This window comes from Dreissena polymorpha, chromosome 5 (genome assembly GCF_020536995.1).
Source record: "Dreissena polymorpha isolate Duluth1 chromosome 5, UMN_Dpol_1.0, whole genome shotgun sequence".
In the NCBI taxonomy this organism is placed as follows: domain Eukaryota; kingdom Metazoa; phylum Mollusca; class Bivalvia; order Myida; family Dreissenidae; genus Dreissena; species Dreissena polymorpha.
In genome coordinates this window covers 113057738-113072261 of record NC_068359.1, presented here as the reverse complement: position 1 = coordinate 113072261, position 14524 = coordinate 113057738, and the positions used below count along the sequence as shown (strand labels likewise).

At 36.4% G+C, this 14524-nt stretch overlaps 1 protein-coding gene across 3 annotated transcripts in view; it reads right to left on the bottom strand.

Moving 5' to 3' along the window:
• Positions 1–2129: 2129 nt before the first annotated feature.
• The window catches only part of LOC127880905 (sperm-tail PG-rich repeat-containing protein 2-like), a 39335-nt gene continuing 26940 nt past the window's right edge, over positions 2130–14524 (bottom strand). For all 3 annotated transcript variants that reach the window (XM_052428400.1, XM_052428399.1, XM_052428401.1), the window contains 8 exons: positions 14227–14316; positions 13631–13735; positions 10984–11085; positions 5203–5325; positions 4762–4869; positions 3950–4057; positions 3546–3650; positions 2130–2379 (listed from right to left, as the gene is read on the bottom strand). In XM_052428400.1, coding sequence (XP_052284360.1) covers positions 2216–2379; positions 3546–3650; positions 3950–4057; positions 4762–4869; positions 5203–5325; positions 10984–11085; positions 13631–13735; positions 14227–14316 — 905 coding nt within the window. In that variant the 3' untranslated portion in view covers positions 2130–2215. The remainder of the gene's footprint in view (positions 2380–3545; positions 3651–3949; positions 4058–4761; positions 4870–5202; positions 5326–10983; positions 11086–13630; positions 13736–14226; positions 14317–14524) is intronic.

The following is a 14524-nucleotide window of genomic DNA, read 5'->3' as shown; positions in this document are numbered from 1 at the left end:
GCCCATAATATCACTTTAAGCATGAGCACGATGATTCTCGATATTGTTAATAATCGAATCAAATAGCAATGCCCGACAGACCACTAAAACAGGTTTGTTCTCGTGTGGCCGGTTGACTCATATGTTTAAATTTCACTTCCATTCTTCTTTTGGTTTTCTGTTTTGTATCTATAGGTTTATGACCAGCAATATGTTATAATGTAAAATAAGCCGCGAAAACTCCCCGTAACATCCCGTACTGCGTGTGATGCAGCTAAGAACTGCACAGAAAAAGACATTCGCTATCCTTGATCTCATTCATTAAACTATTTACGCCGTATATCTTTTTTAAAGATATTTCTTGTTTTAAATACAGTTAAATGTTGTACTTTGGTATCAATTTGAAGGTATATGTGTAAGAAATTAGAAAACAACCTCTTTCCTTTGCACGCCATTGTGACACTGTTAAACCTCACATCTTTTGTGTAGTTTTTTTCTGCTCAAAATGGCAACTTCCATGCCACCGCATGATAATATGTAAGGTCGATATGTTGAGATACAAGACACATATTTTGTTGACATGTTATAGCCTTATCTTTCAAACAATGTATGCTGATATATTGCAAAGTAGCTTCGTCCTGGTGGACAGTTGTATCCTTGTCGGTGCTCTAAAACCACATTTTGAATGAATTGCTGCGCACGTGAGCTTGATGATGTTATGGCGACTCAGCTACCCGCCTTATCGCCACAAGAGAAACAACATTAACCATTGCGTATGTACTGCAGTTGTATTTAATTTTAGCTTCCAATCAGAATTATAAGTATCAGTGCACTGAACAATTAAATGTTCATAGATCGTACAAATGATGACATATCGACGGGATGCAGTTTGATGCTTGCTGAGCCCTGACCGAGAAGGAATTTACCGCCCTCACCTAACATATAGGCTCAGGTGGGCCCGAACAGGGATAATTCTTAACTGGCATTGATATTTTAGGGGTAAGGAGTTGTAGTATTTTGATTGTTATGTGTAGAAATCCTTTTTGGGGTCTTAAACATATAAAATGTGAAATGACAAAAAGCACTTCTACGGGACCTCTTCACAGCCTGGTTCATACCATTACTAATGCCACACATTATTGTTTTCAGTTCGTGCTTTAGGTTTTGTTAATGCTTTGTCTATGAAAACCCAAAAACTCTGCTTAATTATGATTAAAAGTATTATTTTTAGTATGACCCCTTGACCCCTGTAGCATAATCCATTTATACGCGATCATTTTTCCCAATAAAGATCTTAACCATGGTCAAAGGATTTCTTGTCGTGTCTCAAAATACTAGTAGATCACATGAGCTTAGTCATGATAAAAATTGATATCAAACATTGCAATATTTATATAGACAAAGAATAAATGTTTGTTGACACATGTAGCATGCATAAATAGTACGTTGTAGCACTTAGTAATTGATGTTCGTGTTAAAAACTTAATAAAAACAAATCAAATCCCTTTTAATCGACTGGTGATTAAACAAATAAATTCGGCTGCAAAACTTTTGAAATGCAATTTTCTCTTTTCATTCCTTATTTAAACTCGTTAATCTAACGAAAATACAAATACAATCTGTTTATATATTGCGTGTCATACAATATATTTTTTCAGTTTGACAACAAAAAGTACACACCCGTACTGTATGTTCGTCATTGAGAGTGATGTGCTATTTAAAAAAAAAGATACACGGAGCCGCGTTCTGAGAAAACTGGGCTTAATGCATGTGCGTAAAGTGTCGTCCCAGATTAGCATGTGCAATCCGCACAGGCTAATCAGGGACGACACTTTCCGCTTTTATGGTATTTTTAGTTTCAAGGAAATCCCTCCTTACCGAAAATCAAGTTTAGGCGGAAAGTGTCGTCACTGGGACGACACTTTACGCACATGCATTATGACCAGTTTTTTCAGAACACTTCTCCACGGATTGTCAATACAAGCCTCCGATGTTATTTCGAACTATTTCGAATTCTTAGACTGTGATCTTTATTTTAATGATCAAAACATTCATAATGCAATATTGTCCTTTAAATTTTTCAAACCATTGTTTACATTGTTTACGCAAACATGTACCGATATATATATAATGCAGCTGAGAATTCGTGCTAGTGGAACCATTAGTTTATTATTCACAAAAAATGCGAATGTAAATAAATGGGACATGTGAAATCTTCTTAAAATTCAATGTTTTATTAGTTTGCAATCAAGGGTAGGGATCGCTGCTCCTCGATCTTGTTGGTGCGGAATCCCGAGTACACATAAGGGCTTGCCCTGCTCTTGAGAATCACACCCTTGTTCTTCGCGGCCATCAGTTCCGGGAGCGTGTACATGTTTGGGGCCACCGGGTTGACGTAGGCTGAAAAATCGACACAAACCCAGACAATCTACGGCAATCGAAAATACAACTAGATTGCGTTCGGACATCTTATGATCAATTTTGTTGGGGCATTTTATGATCACTAACCAATGTTTATGCGAGACAGAATCAGGGTGGGGATCACGTGACTTTGTTGGGTTCCCAATTAAACGTTAATTGAGGTAAACACGCCGGTAAGTGCTGCTTTTTTCCAAATAATTAAAAAAAAAAACTTTAAAATTTCAACAAACGGTAGTGCAGAAAAGACAGATTTTAAAGATGCTTATGGCAATGTGAAATGCACCAGAATTACTTTATTTAATAAGCATGTTTCCTTATTAAACAATTCCGTGTATACTGCACGATCATGTTTCACGCACCGTGAACTTTTGTCACCGATTTCAGACGTATTCAAAGATTTATTCTTATACCTTAAGATATCGGAACAAACTAAAAAAAATGTCTTTTATGCACTACATTTTTTTGCAAATGCATTTCAATAACTTAAGAAATTTGCACAAATTAAGTTCTTAACGGTGTGTTTTCATTCTGTCCAGCCCGTGTGTAAATCCCTGAAATCCCCGTTGATTCTGCACCATGAGAATGCCACACGTGCAATGCAAACTTTTTTTTAACTTGCAAGCATCACAATTTATTTAGTTTTGACAATCCCAATCTTTTAGACAATATTTAATTGCAAACTTTAGTATGCACTTTGATGTAATTTGTTTTTAGAAAACATACATTGTAACACGCAGGGCAGGCTATTTAATAAGTTCTTGAAAGTATGAAACCACCTAGTGATAAATAATCTTCGAGTGTCTACTCAGCGCAATAACAAAGTCCAATTAGCAAGGCGTGCATCCACTATTCTTTAGTCATAATAGTTAGACACTCAAGAAGTTCACGGGGAATCAAAATAACCACTTATCGTCAAACAATACTTTGCAACTATTTACCAATAATTGTGCACAATTGCTCACTCGTAATTGAACTCTGTAACAGTCTGAAGAAAAAAAACGTATACAACTTGTATCAATCTATATACATATAAGTTTTGCTAACATTAATATCATGATAGTACTTAAAAATATCTTGCTAGCTATCGTGTTCCAAGTTAACGACAGTATTTTAATCTGCACACATTCACATTCTCGCATACGTACTTGTCTTGGCCTTGGTTCGGGAGGTCATCGTGTATTTGCCCTTCTCCGTCACGTGGTTGATATGCTTGGGCGTATACTCCCCGGGCCCTGGGGTGTCCTTCATACCTAACGAAAGATACAGGCTTAATATGCCATCCCATGCTTAGTTTTATCTGGTGGATTATGCAGGCCATTCATGCATGTGTGAACGCATAATACGGAATAAACTAACACTACATGGGCGAACTGCTTATCGTCCAAACAATATTAATAATTTACATAAACCTGGAAAAACGGGCCCTTATTGCATGTGCGTTAAGTGTCGTATCAGAAAAGACAATCTGAATTTGTGTTATGAAAAGAAGGACAACGCATGCATTTTGAACCGTTTTCAAAGAGCTCGATCCCATTATAACACGACTTACAATTTGGGGCTGCTAAACGCTTGCCCATGCTGAATGATGGCGTCCGTTTGCTACCCGGCTTCTCTTTAGTTTCCACCAGGTACGCGTTGGGGCCGGGAAACTTCTCTTCTGCAACAGAAACGGAAACCTTTAAGTGTCTTTTGACGAAATACCAATTTTCTGTTCATCTAGCTTTATCGTACGTTTTGCATTTACACAATGATATTGTTTGCATGATCTTTTCATTTCGTGCACAAGGCAAAGATGAAGACAAGAGATATTGTCAACAATGATATTCAACTTCATTACATTATTATATTTTGTGACGTAAGTGCAAGACTAAGTTTTTGTGTTACCTGAATTTTGTCTTTCAATAAATAGATTAACACTAGACTTGATATATCTTTCGATTCAAACAAATTTGACATTTTCAAAATTGGTTTTATTCGAATACCCAATCATAGCAGTGCGCTTACATTTCTCTTTTATAATGTAAGTATTTTATTGTACTTGTTGTTATTGTTATAAAGGTCTAAACTTGGGTTTAAACTTATTTGGGTAGGATGATGTTTTATTAATTGATTTGATGGCCTTTGATGAAATTCAAATAGATCATATTATATCGAGTAGAATATTTGGTTTTTGCTTAGATCAATTTATTCTCACCTTATGTAAGTGTCATTTAAAGTATTCTCATAAAAAAGGCAAACACTTTTATTTTAGAAAATATGTCTTCAAGCATGTATGCTATCCTAAATCGATTCGTATGCTTACGAGTTTGGACAAATCTAAAAGCATTTCATTTTTACGTGTGTGCGTCAAAGGTCACTTACTATCAACAGGCGGTTCAAGTCTTTGTCGGAAGGAAAAAGCCGGTCTCTCGTTGTTCTCCAACGTATCCTGGGTTTCATATGCCCCAGGGCCGGGGTATTTGTCTGGCTCTGCAAGGATCGTTATAATAATGTCAAAAGAGCCCCTGTATGCAGTGAACTTTGCAATCAGAATTTTACCACATATATTCGTTCTGAAAGTGTAAATGCTTACCATAGAAATTATGACCACGCTTGTTTACAACTTTAAACCTTGTTGTTCATGTCGATTTTTGTGTTAGTGTCGTAGTATTACATTGAATGCTTATTAAGAATATCAAAGCAGTTATGCAATGATACTCATACTGGTTCTTTACGTTATGTTGAGTTTGATAATCCTATTTATTTATGTAAAATCCGGCGTAAACAAGCGCAGTTATTTTGCTCAAATTGTTTTTTGTATACCTTTGGCATACGTGACCGAGTCCGGATATGACGCTTTCACGCGCTGCCTGCACGTGAATTCGGGGTTCTTCATCAGGTTCACATGTTTCACGTAGTAATATGCCGGTCCAGGAGTGGGCGGTTCTGGAGATACGAATAGTATTTATTAATATATATATATATATATATATATATATATATATATATATATATATATATATATATATATATATATATATATATATATATATATATATATATATATATATATATATATATATATATATATTTATTTATATATTTATTTATTTATTTATTATAGGAATTCACAACGTGAAAATAGGATTTTAATGCCTCGTCTATAATAAATTGTTCACGATTACTCAGAGTTGTTGGAAAATCGTATCAAAAGGCGTGCTTATTAGAACACACTTATCTTTACTCGCGAATTTTTAAAACTTAAATCGTTAAACAAAATTGTCATATAAATTACATGAATTTTGCGCTAACTTCAAGTTAGTGCATTTGAACATTCCACATTTGCACAACATCACACTATGTGTGCATCATCTCAAGCTGTTGTATGTCCTTCTTCAACTTGCAGATGCCAGATCCAGTGACCGATGTCGCAATACCTCTAACACGCATTTCCGTATTTTTTCGTACAAAGAAATTTGCTCTAATTATTTAAACGAATTGAATTCAAAACAGCTTCCGTCATGCTTTCAATTTTGACGCAGTGGTAATCATGCCAAATATGTTTAATCTGCTATCGGGTTCCTTCTGCATGAAAACGGTTGTAGACTATACAACTAAATTAAACCATATTTTTGAAACGGTTTTGTTCTGAACATGTAGTTAATCGGTTTACCAGACGAATTGAAATGTGTATTCTTCTTTGATATTTTTGTTGTTTACCCACTTTGTTAAACTATTTATTCTAAGCACAAATGCCGTAGGGTTTGTTTAGGTTTATCCCGGCAATTTATCGAGGTCCTTTTTAATTATAAATTGTATATACATGTTTCACATGGATATTATAAAGCACGCTTTTTTGGTGGACATTCATATTCATGTACACAAGTGTATGTTTTCTTCCTATTGACTTAAACGTATCATTAATGAATCAGCCAATGATAACATTAAAGAAATCGTTGTGTAAGAAATAATAAAGATACTCGTAATTTATTAAAACGGTGTTTAATACAGATACAAAGTTTCGTCCAGTTTTCAGTTTCATTAGTGAAACTCTATTTGTATGTAAATACATATTCAAATGATGATGTATGATATTAAAAGCTTTCTTAACATAAGAACATAATTTATCTTTGGTAGACATTAGGGTTCATAAGACAAAATTGTCTTGTATAACTATTATTTGTTTTCTTCATAAATGGACTAGACGAAAAATGTATATCGTGTATGTACAAAACGACGTCGTGCGCATGTATAATACATGTAGATGTATTCGAAAATTTGTGTACAGGTTTGCACTTAATATTGCCTAGTGTCGTTTGATGGCTTTACACTATGTTCATATCAGTAATCATCAGCCACTCCATAAGTTTACCAACAATATGCACCTTGAATCATGCATAATTGCTTAATCGTATGTTTCAGTAAAACTGTGCTTATTTCTTGTTCTCATTTTTTTGCTTTGTGTTTATAATACGGTTTTCATGGTGGTGCATATTGTAAGGCTACAGAATACATGTTTCATCATTTCGTGAACGTATTCAACACGTTAGTACTGTTCGTGAAACAAATGATCATTCTTCTTGGAAAACTGAACTAAATGGTTTGCGAACAAGGTCATCCCAGATTAACCTGGGCAGTCCGCAGTCAGCGACGACAATTTCCGCTTTTAATGGAATTTGTCGTTTAAGAGGTCTTTTAAAACAAAAATAAAGAGTATGCGGAAAGTGTCGTCACTGATAAGCATAAGAGGACTGCACTGGCTAGTCTGGAATGACACTACGCATACGCATTAAGCAACGTTTTTCAAGAATTACACATCCTCATAATGATGTCACGGGTCACGTTCACATGTTGAACACGTGGTCACTAGTTTTGGGCCAGTGTGTGTCCTACGTTGCCTTACGCGAAAGTGCAGTGATTCACTGTATGTAACACATTGATTTATGTATCATTCAGACAAAGTGCCCGTTTATATATATCACAAACAATTAGATTGTAAAGACTGTGAAATGATCATTTTAATGTACAGGGCGTCAATACACAGATGAGCCCAAATTGGTGTCAATACATGCATATGATTTGGTGTTTATATTCTGCACCAAAGTATACAAACATGAGTATCACGGGTAGATAAAAGAATGCCAGAAATACCTGCAACTGACAGGTTTATACTATACATTAAGAACGCACGAACAATAATTTACGACATGACTGGAACAAAATGAAGAAAACTTGCTGAAACATGGCATTGAACAGAAAAGCTTCATATAGTTAGTACTGTATTGAGTATGCAATAAATATTAACATTCTTCTTTGACGTCCAACAAAACTCAATTCAAATGTACGAGTAAGATAGGTCACTATGTGGAACAATAAAGCGTGGTATTAGCAATGTATTGTACATAATAGGCCACTCAATACATACATTCATACATGAAAATACATAAGCAAATATGAAATATACTAAAATGAGCAAAATAGACATAAGCAAATATATTAAAATAGGCAGGTATGATTCACTGATAAATGGCCTTCAAACATCATTTGCATCAAACAGATAAGTTCCGGTTCAAAGTTCGGCATAAGTGATGTGATTTTATGAACTGACATAACAATTAACAAATATATTGCGTATATATTTCATATGCGTACTTATATCTACAAATGACAACTTACGCACTGATATTATGCAAAATTTAAGATAAAACCGTAATGTACCATAAGTAAGAACGAACTAAGCTAGATCAGTCAATAAATATTTCTCTGAAAATTGTGAGAAACACGTACGCTTTATTGTGTGCTTTATGAACGGATAACTCGTGAGCAATAAACAGATAAAAAAACAAGGTACCTGACACTAATGGTTTGTTTCATTTCATATTTAGTTTTCATATTTAGTTTTAAATGTGGGATGGGTCGTGACTACATTTAGCATCACAAATTATTAAGCATAACTCTGAAGAGACAAAATAAAACGATAATACACGCATACAAAAGTCTAGAAATCGCATCGAAACAAGTATCAACATGAGAGGATGTGCTTTATTTGTTAACTTGTTTGAAAAACTGGACATAATGCATTTGCGTAAAGTGTCGTCCCAGATTAGCCTGTGCAGTCCGCACAGGGTGATCAGGGACGACACTTTACGCTTTTATAACATTTTTCGTTTAAATGAAGTCTCTTCTTAGCAAAAATCCAATTTAGGCGGAAAGTGTCGTCCCTGATTAGCCTGTGCGGACTGCACAGGTTAATCTGGGACGACACTTTACGCACCTGCATTATGCCCAGTTTTCTCAGAACACGACTCATTTGTTAACTTGTTTGAAAACTTTCCTAAAACAACATAAAATGTTTTATGCATAAACGTTCTCATCGTGTAATATTTATACTTAACGAGACGCATATATTCTTACAAGCACACTATAAAAAAGTTTGTTAATATTAAAGGGATCTTTTCACGCTTTGGTAAATTGACAAAATTGAAAAAAGTTGTTTCAGATTCGCAAATTTTCGTTTTAGTTATGATATTTGTGAGGAAACAGTAATACTGAACATTTACCATGGTCTAATATAGCCATTATATGCATCTTTTGACGATTTTAAAACCTAAAAATTTTAAAGCGTTGCAACGCGAAACGATTGAATAACTTGGAGAGTTCTGTTTTTGTCGTTAAATTTTGTGAAACTACGAAGATTGCTTATATAAGGTATAAAATACGTTCAATATGTGTACTCGGCGGAATAGCTCAGTAGGCTAAAGCGTTTTTACTTCAGGACTCTGGCAGGACTCCAGGGGTCACTGGTTCGAAACCTGGTTCGGGCTATGTTCTTTTCCTTTTTTTAATTTTATTCTTGATTTTTTACTGGCGCTTTTACGATCCAGTGTTTACATTTATCGATATAAAGCATTTAATGAATAAGTTAAAAAATGCCAAAATCTGTGAAAAGGCCCCTTTAATATATGTACAACTATGTGATCGTTCTAGGAACTAAATCAAAATCGTATAATTATAATAATTATAATTAATAATGTAGAACAATACCCAACACAATTACACAAGTGTACATGCCATATATATAAACGTATACACAATGTATGTAAAAAGAATTCATAATTCAGTATTTATTTTGCTGTTAATATTCTTGACTTTCCTGACATAACGCGTCTCTTCAGGACAACGATTACGTGCGTATAAACATCTTAATTAAATGTTTGCCTTACTTTTGTGTTTAAACACCTACACAATCCTGATTAAAACGTCTCTGGTTTCACGTATACTTAACAAGAATCCGAATGTGTTGAATATATGTTTAAAGTGAATCATTTAACTCGATAATCATTGCTCGATATGAAATATAAATACGGTGTACTAAGTTCATAAAATCTGGAGAAAAAAAAACGCTCGTGTCCTCCTCAGCATCAAAATCATTGTAGGCAAACACGAAACAATTGAATTAACTAGGAATTCTTTAAATAGTTTATCATGAATTCGAGGTGTAAGGTGTAAAAGAATGCGGTCGCCGGAACTGATCCATGCGTTCCATGAGCAAGAACTTTGCTTTCGTGTCGCCAGGGAAACGCGCGTTGCGTCGCTCTCGCCCGAACGACGGTCCACGAGCATTCTTTCCAAAAGCTAAAATATTTTCCGTGTGATAAGAATCAGGAGGCGGATTTTTCGGCACAATTCGCGGCAACAGAAATCGAGCGTTCTTGTCACCGGCAAAGCGGGCGTCCCTCTTGGAGCGGCTGAACGTGGACCCCGGAGCCATGCTGTTATCCCTCAAGAAACTTTTCTGCGATCCTATCGAAGATTTCATGTTATATCTAGTAGGCGCGGGGCTTGGGTCGTCGTATTTCGCCAACAGAAATACAGCATTGTTATTCCTATCACCGGCAAATCGGGAATCTCTACGAGAATGCCCGAACGTGGATGTATGCCCTTTACCTATGGAGGACCCTATGTTATACGCACCCGGAGCGGGGGTCGCATTAGCGAGTCTGGGTAACAGAAACACTGCGTTCGAAGATTTTGCTTGCTCAAAGGACCTTGACCGATCACCTTTAAACACCGCACCAGGCGCGGCTCCGATCGTCGATCTTATATTATAGGAATCGGGACCCGGAGTGTCAAAATCAGACGGGAGCCTCATTCTAGAGCCCATGTTACTCCGGTTGAAACTCCGGATTGAGTTCCGGGTGGTACTCCGGATGCTGGGCAGGGAGATACTGCCGGCATCGCTGATTGGCGAGCGTTGCGTCGGCATGCTGCCCTCCGAGCGCGTGTGGTAGCGGCGCGGGGTATCCTTCATTCTAGAACAAAAGTACAACACCAGTGGACACAACATCAAGCATGCAATGTTTATTCCACCAGGGCATGGGAAGTGCTATTGGCAAATTGTTAGACTTCAACCTTCAACGACGTATAAAACAATAATCTGGTATGGTTAATAAGCTTTTATTTAGATTAGTTATTGTACGAGGGACAACAAATAACTAATAAATACTATTCATGTACATGAATTCCATAACTTGCCAAATCCACTGAATGCCCTGATTTTTTCGACAGATTGACAACATACATCGCTACAAGGCATAATCTTACCGTCCACGTCGAACCACTTGTAGCCAAGGGTTTTCCCGCGTTGAGAGTGTTTGCTTTTTGTGTAGGCCGGGGAATACTGGGAAGGACACGGCCCGGTCCGCACTTTACACAGGAGAGAGAAATAGAGGCGAAAGTGAACAAAGGAAAGAAACATGAAAGAAGAATGTAAAGAAAACTAGTAAAGCATGAAAGGTCGAGGTTGAGAAGAAATCGGTTGAGTACCGGTACATCGTTTCGACTCATAAACGTGTATTTGATAAAGATATACTAGTAGCACTGCCAAATGCAACTGAAGTAACGTAGAACTTTATGATGTAGCTTATTTAATCTCATATTTCCAAAATTTGATGAGTTATTTAAGTTATTTATGTGTTGAGTAATTGCGCACGTATGTCCATATTTACGAATATGCTTTAGCTTATTTAGTCTCGTTTTCCAAAATCTCTTGTCTTTAAGTTATTTATATATGAAGTAATTGACCTTATAAGTGAAATTAATACTTTATTTGGTTCGTTAGATCATATTTCACACTTATGAATTTTAGAGAAATGTGAAACCAGCTAAACACTTGGGTCAAATATATAATTTTCTGCATTTAAATCCGGTAATAAATAACTATCGTTGGAATGTAAGATGCTTATGACTGAGAGGTGGTACTTTTTAAGTTTTGCAATTGAACTTTGTACGGTTTCCCCCTACAAAAATAGCGTCTTAAATTTTAAAGGGGCTTGTTCACAGCTTGTCAACATGACTTTCCAACTTGTTGTCACAGATTAAAAAAATGATGACCATTATACATACATAGACTTGTAATGAAAATACAGTTAACTTTATGAACAATGATCTTTAAAATTGATAAGATCATTAAGCGTTACTTTTTTCCTTAAAATTCTCTTTTTAAATTAAATTCTTGTTATTATAATGGAGCTCTAAAGTTGCGATGTTTAAATCTAAAAATTTGATTCGTTTAATGAGATTAACATTCAGATATTTTTTTATAAATTCTTTATTTGACTGTCTGATTTTTTCACAATAAGGCGACTGAAAATACGCACATACTTAAATAGCGCGAATCGGCCAAAGAAGAGTTGAAAGGAGAACAGTTAAGTGATTAAACGTCAGAAAGGCTACACAGAACGTTTCCTGAACTATGATCAATATGAATATATATGTATTAAAGTTTTTTTAAAGTGATATCATAATATAGTTCACCTTCATACACTTCACGTACAATTTTAGTTAATTTTCTAGGTCGCAGTGATGTAGTGGATATGGTGTCCGCTTTACGATCGGGATGTCACCGGTTCGATTCTCAGTGTGGGAGCGTTTTTTAAGATTTTCCCCATACACACCAAGTACTGGTTCTACTCCCAAGAAACGGAATCGAGAGTGTTTCCAATATACAAATGTATGTTTCCCGGAAAAAGCAACTTTTTGGAAAAAAACACTAATCTGCTGGTACAAATAAACATGACCCATAATCCTTTCAAAATCACACACCGTATAAACCGTTATTATTTAAAGGAAGCTATCATTGGTTGATATAATGGACCAGCGGTGTTTGTACCGGGGTGATTAGTGGGTTTTTCCAAGCTCGTGCTTTTCCGGGATCAGTCTATAAGCCCCATGCTTTTAAAATAAATAGGTTTTAACTAAAACAAGTTCAGGGGGCGAACATTTCATTGCTTTGATGGAACCGCATTACTCCCTATTACTCCGTATATAAAGGGCACACATTGAGATGCAAACAGTTATAAGTTTATTATGTTCATTATCGTTCTATAATACTAAATTAAAAGTGATTTTTGAGATCGCCGAGGTGTAATGGATATGGTGTCCGCCTAGCGACCGGGAGGTCACGGGTTCGACCCCCACCGTGGGAGCGTTCTTTAGATCTCAGGAAACGGACTCGAGAGCGTTTATATAAGCCTTAGGCTTTCGATGCAATCGAGCTAAAATAAATAGGTTTAAACTAAATTAAAAGTCTACGGTATTAATATTTTACATCTGGTTTTATAGTAATGGCTCAATGAAACGCCAATGCTATTTATTTTCCACCGCTGAGGTATTTCATAATTATACAGGTGCTTTAGCATTAGCTATAGAATATAATAAAAGCATTAATTTGATACTGATGTAAAGACACAGGCAGTGTACAGGTGTATCTGTCGATTTCCCAAATTGTTATAAATACAGGAGACCATTCCCCACCCACTTTCCCAATCCACCTCACACACCCCTGCCCAAACAACTCGAACCTATCTTCCCCTATCACTTTACCCAACCGTTCCCATCTCAATTTTCTCGAGTATGTCCCGACTGTAACCACTAAACACTCTCCGTCTAACCTTGTCTACCTAGTTGTCCGAACCCACCGCTCACCTTCAGGCTTTCTGTATCCTACCTTTCTCACCCATCGTTCTCCAACCGCCTTTAACAACCTAACCGTCGCCACAACAGTTCCCCGACCACATTTTCCCACCCACAGTTCCCCACCCAACAATTCCCCAAAACAGATTGCCCACCCACCGCTTCCACACCCACTGCTTCCACACCTACCGCTTCCCCACCCACCGATTCCTCATCCACCGAGTCCAAACCCACAGTTCCTCACCCATACTTCTCCACCCACCGAATCCCCACCCACCTTTCTCGGAGGCCGCTGTCCTTCCAACTATGGAGACGGCCGGAGCCTTGCCGATTGTGGTACCGAGGTCGTACGTATTGGGGGCTGGACTGAACTTGTTCACAGCTGCAACAATAACAACACTATGAACATAAGTATTGATACTTAAAGCGTGATTAAGAATGATTAGGATACTTTTGTGGTTCAAAATACTCGTTCACAAGAGGGTCATGTTTGACTGATATATTTGAACGTAAGATATACATACATATTTTAATCACAATTGTTATAATAACAAAGTGAAAATATGCTATATTCGTTTTTATTCTAAGCAGATTGGCGTTTTCTTTGTGTGCGCAGTATAAGATAATCTGAATATACAAAATTGATGACAACCAAACACTCATGGAACATTACAACGCATCAAATTGTTACTTTTCTCTGTATTTATAAGAATTTGTACACTGTTATCCACAAAATCCTCTCTCATTTGCAAAACGAAAAAAAAGAATAAAAAATGCGTGTATTGACTTCAATAGTTATTGTTTATATGTCAATATGAACTTTCTTATCATCGAGGAAAAGGAAAGCGTAATTAAAAATTGCGATAGACGTACTTTGCTGGACACCGACTGGTTCCGGAAGCTTTATCCCGAACGTGTGGGAGGGGCCACGGTTGGATGTATTGACGTCATAGTCTCCAGGTCCTGAAACCATGGAAACCAGATACCGATGTATTGTTTGCTACTTTTTGTAACGAGCTATTTTGTGCGTTCTTTTATATTGTGTAGTTCTCTCGTTGGTGCGCTTAGTGATATAGACGACACGCTTACAGTATTGTACCTTTGCTCACTTATAGTATGCTATTAGACAACTCAATCCATACTTATTTTATATAATCATAGCGTAAGACAA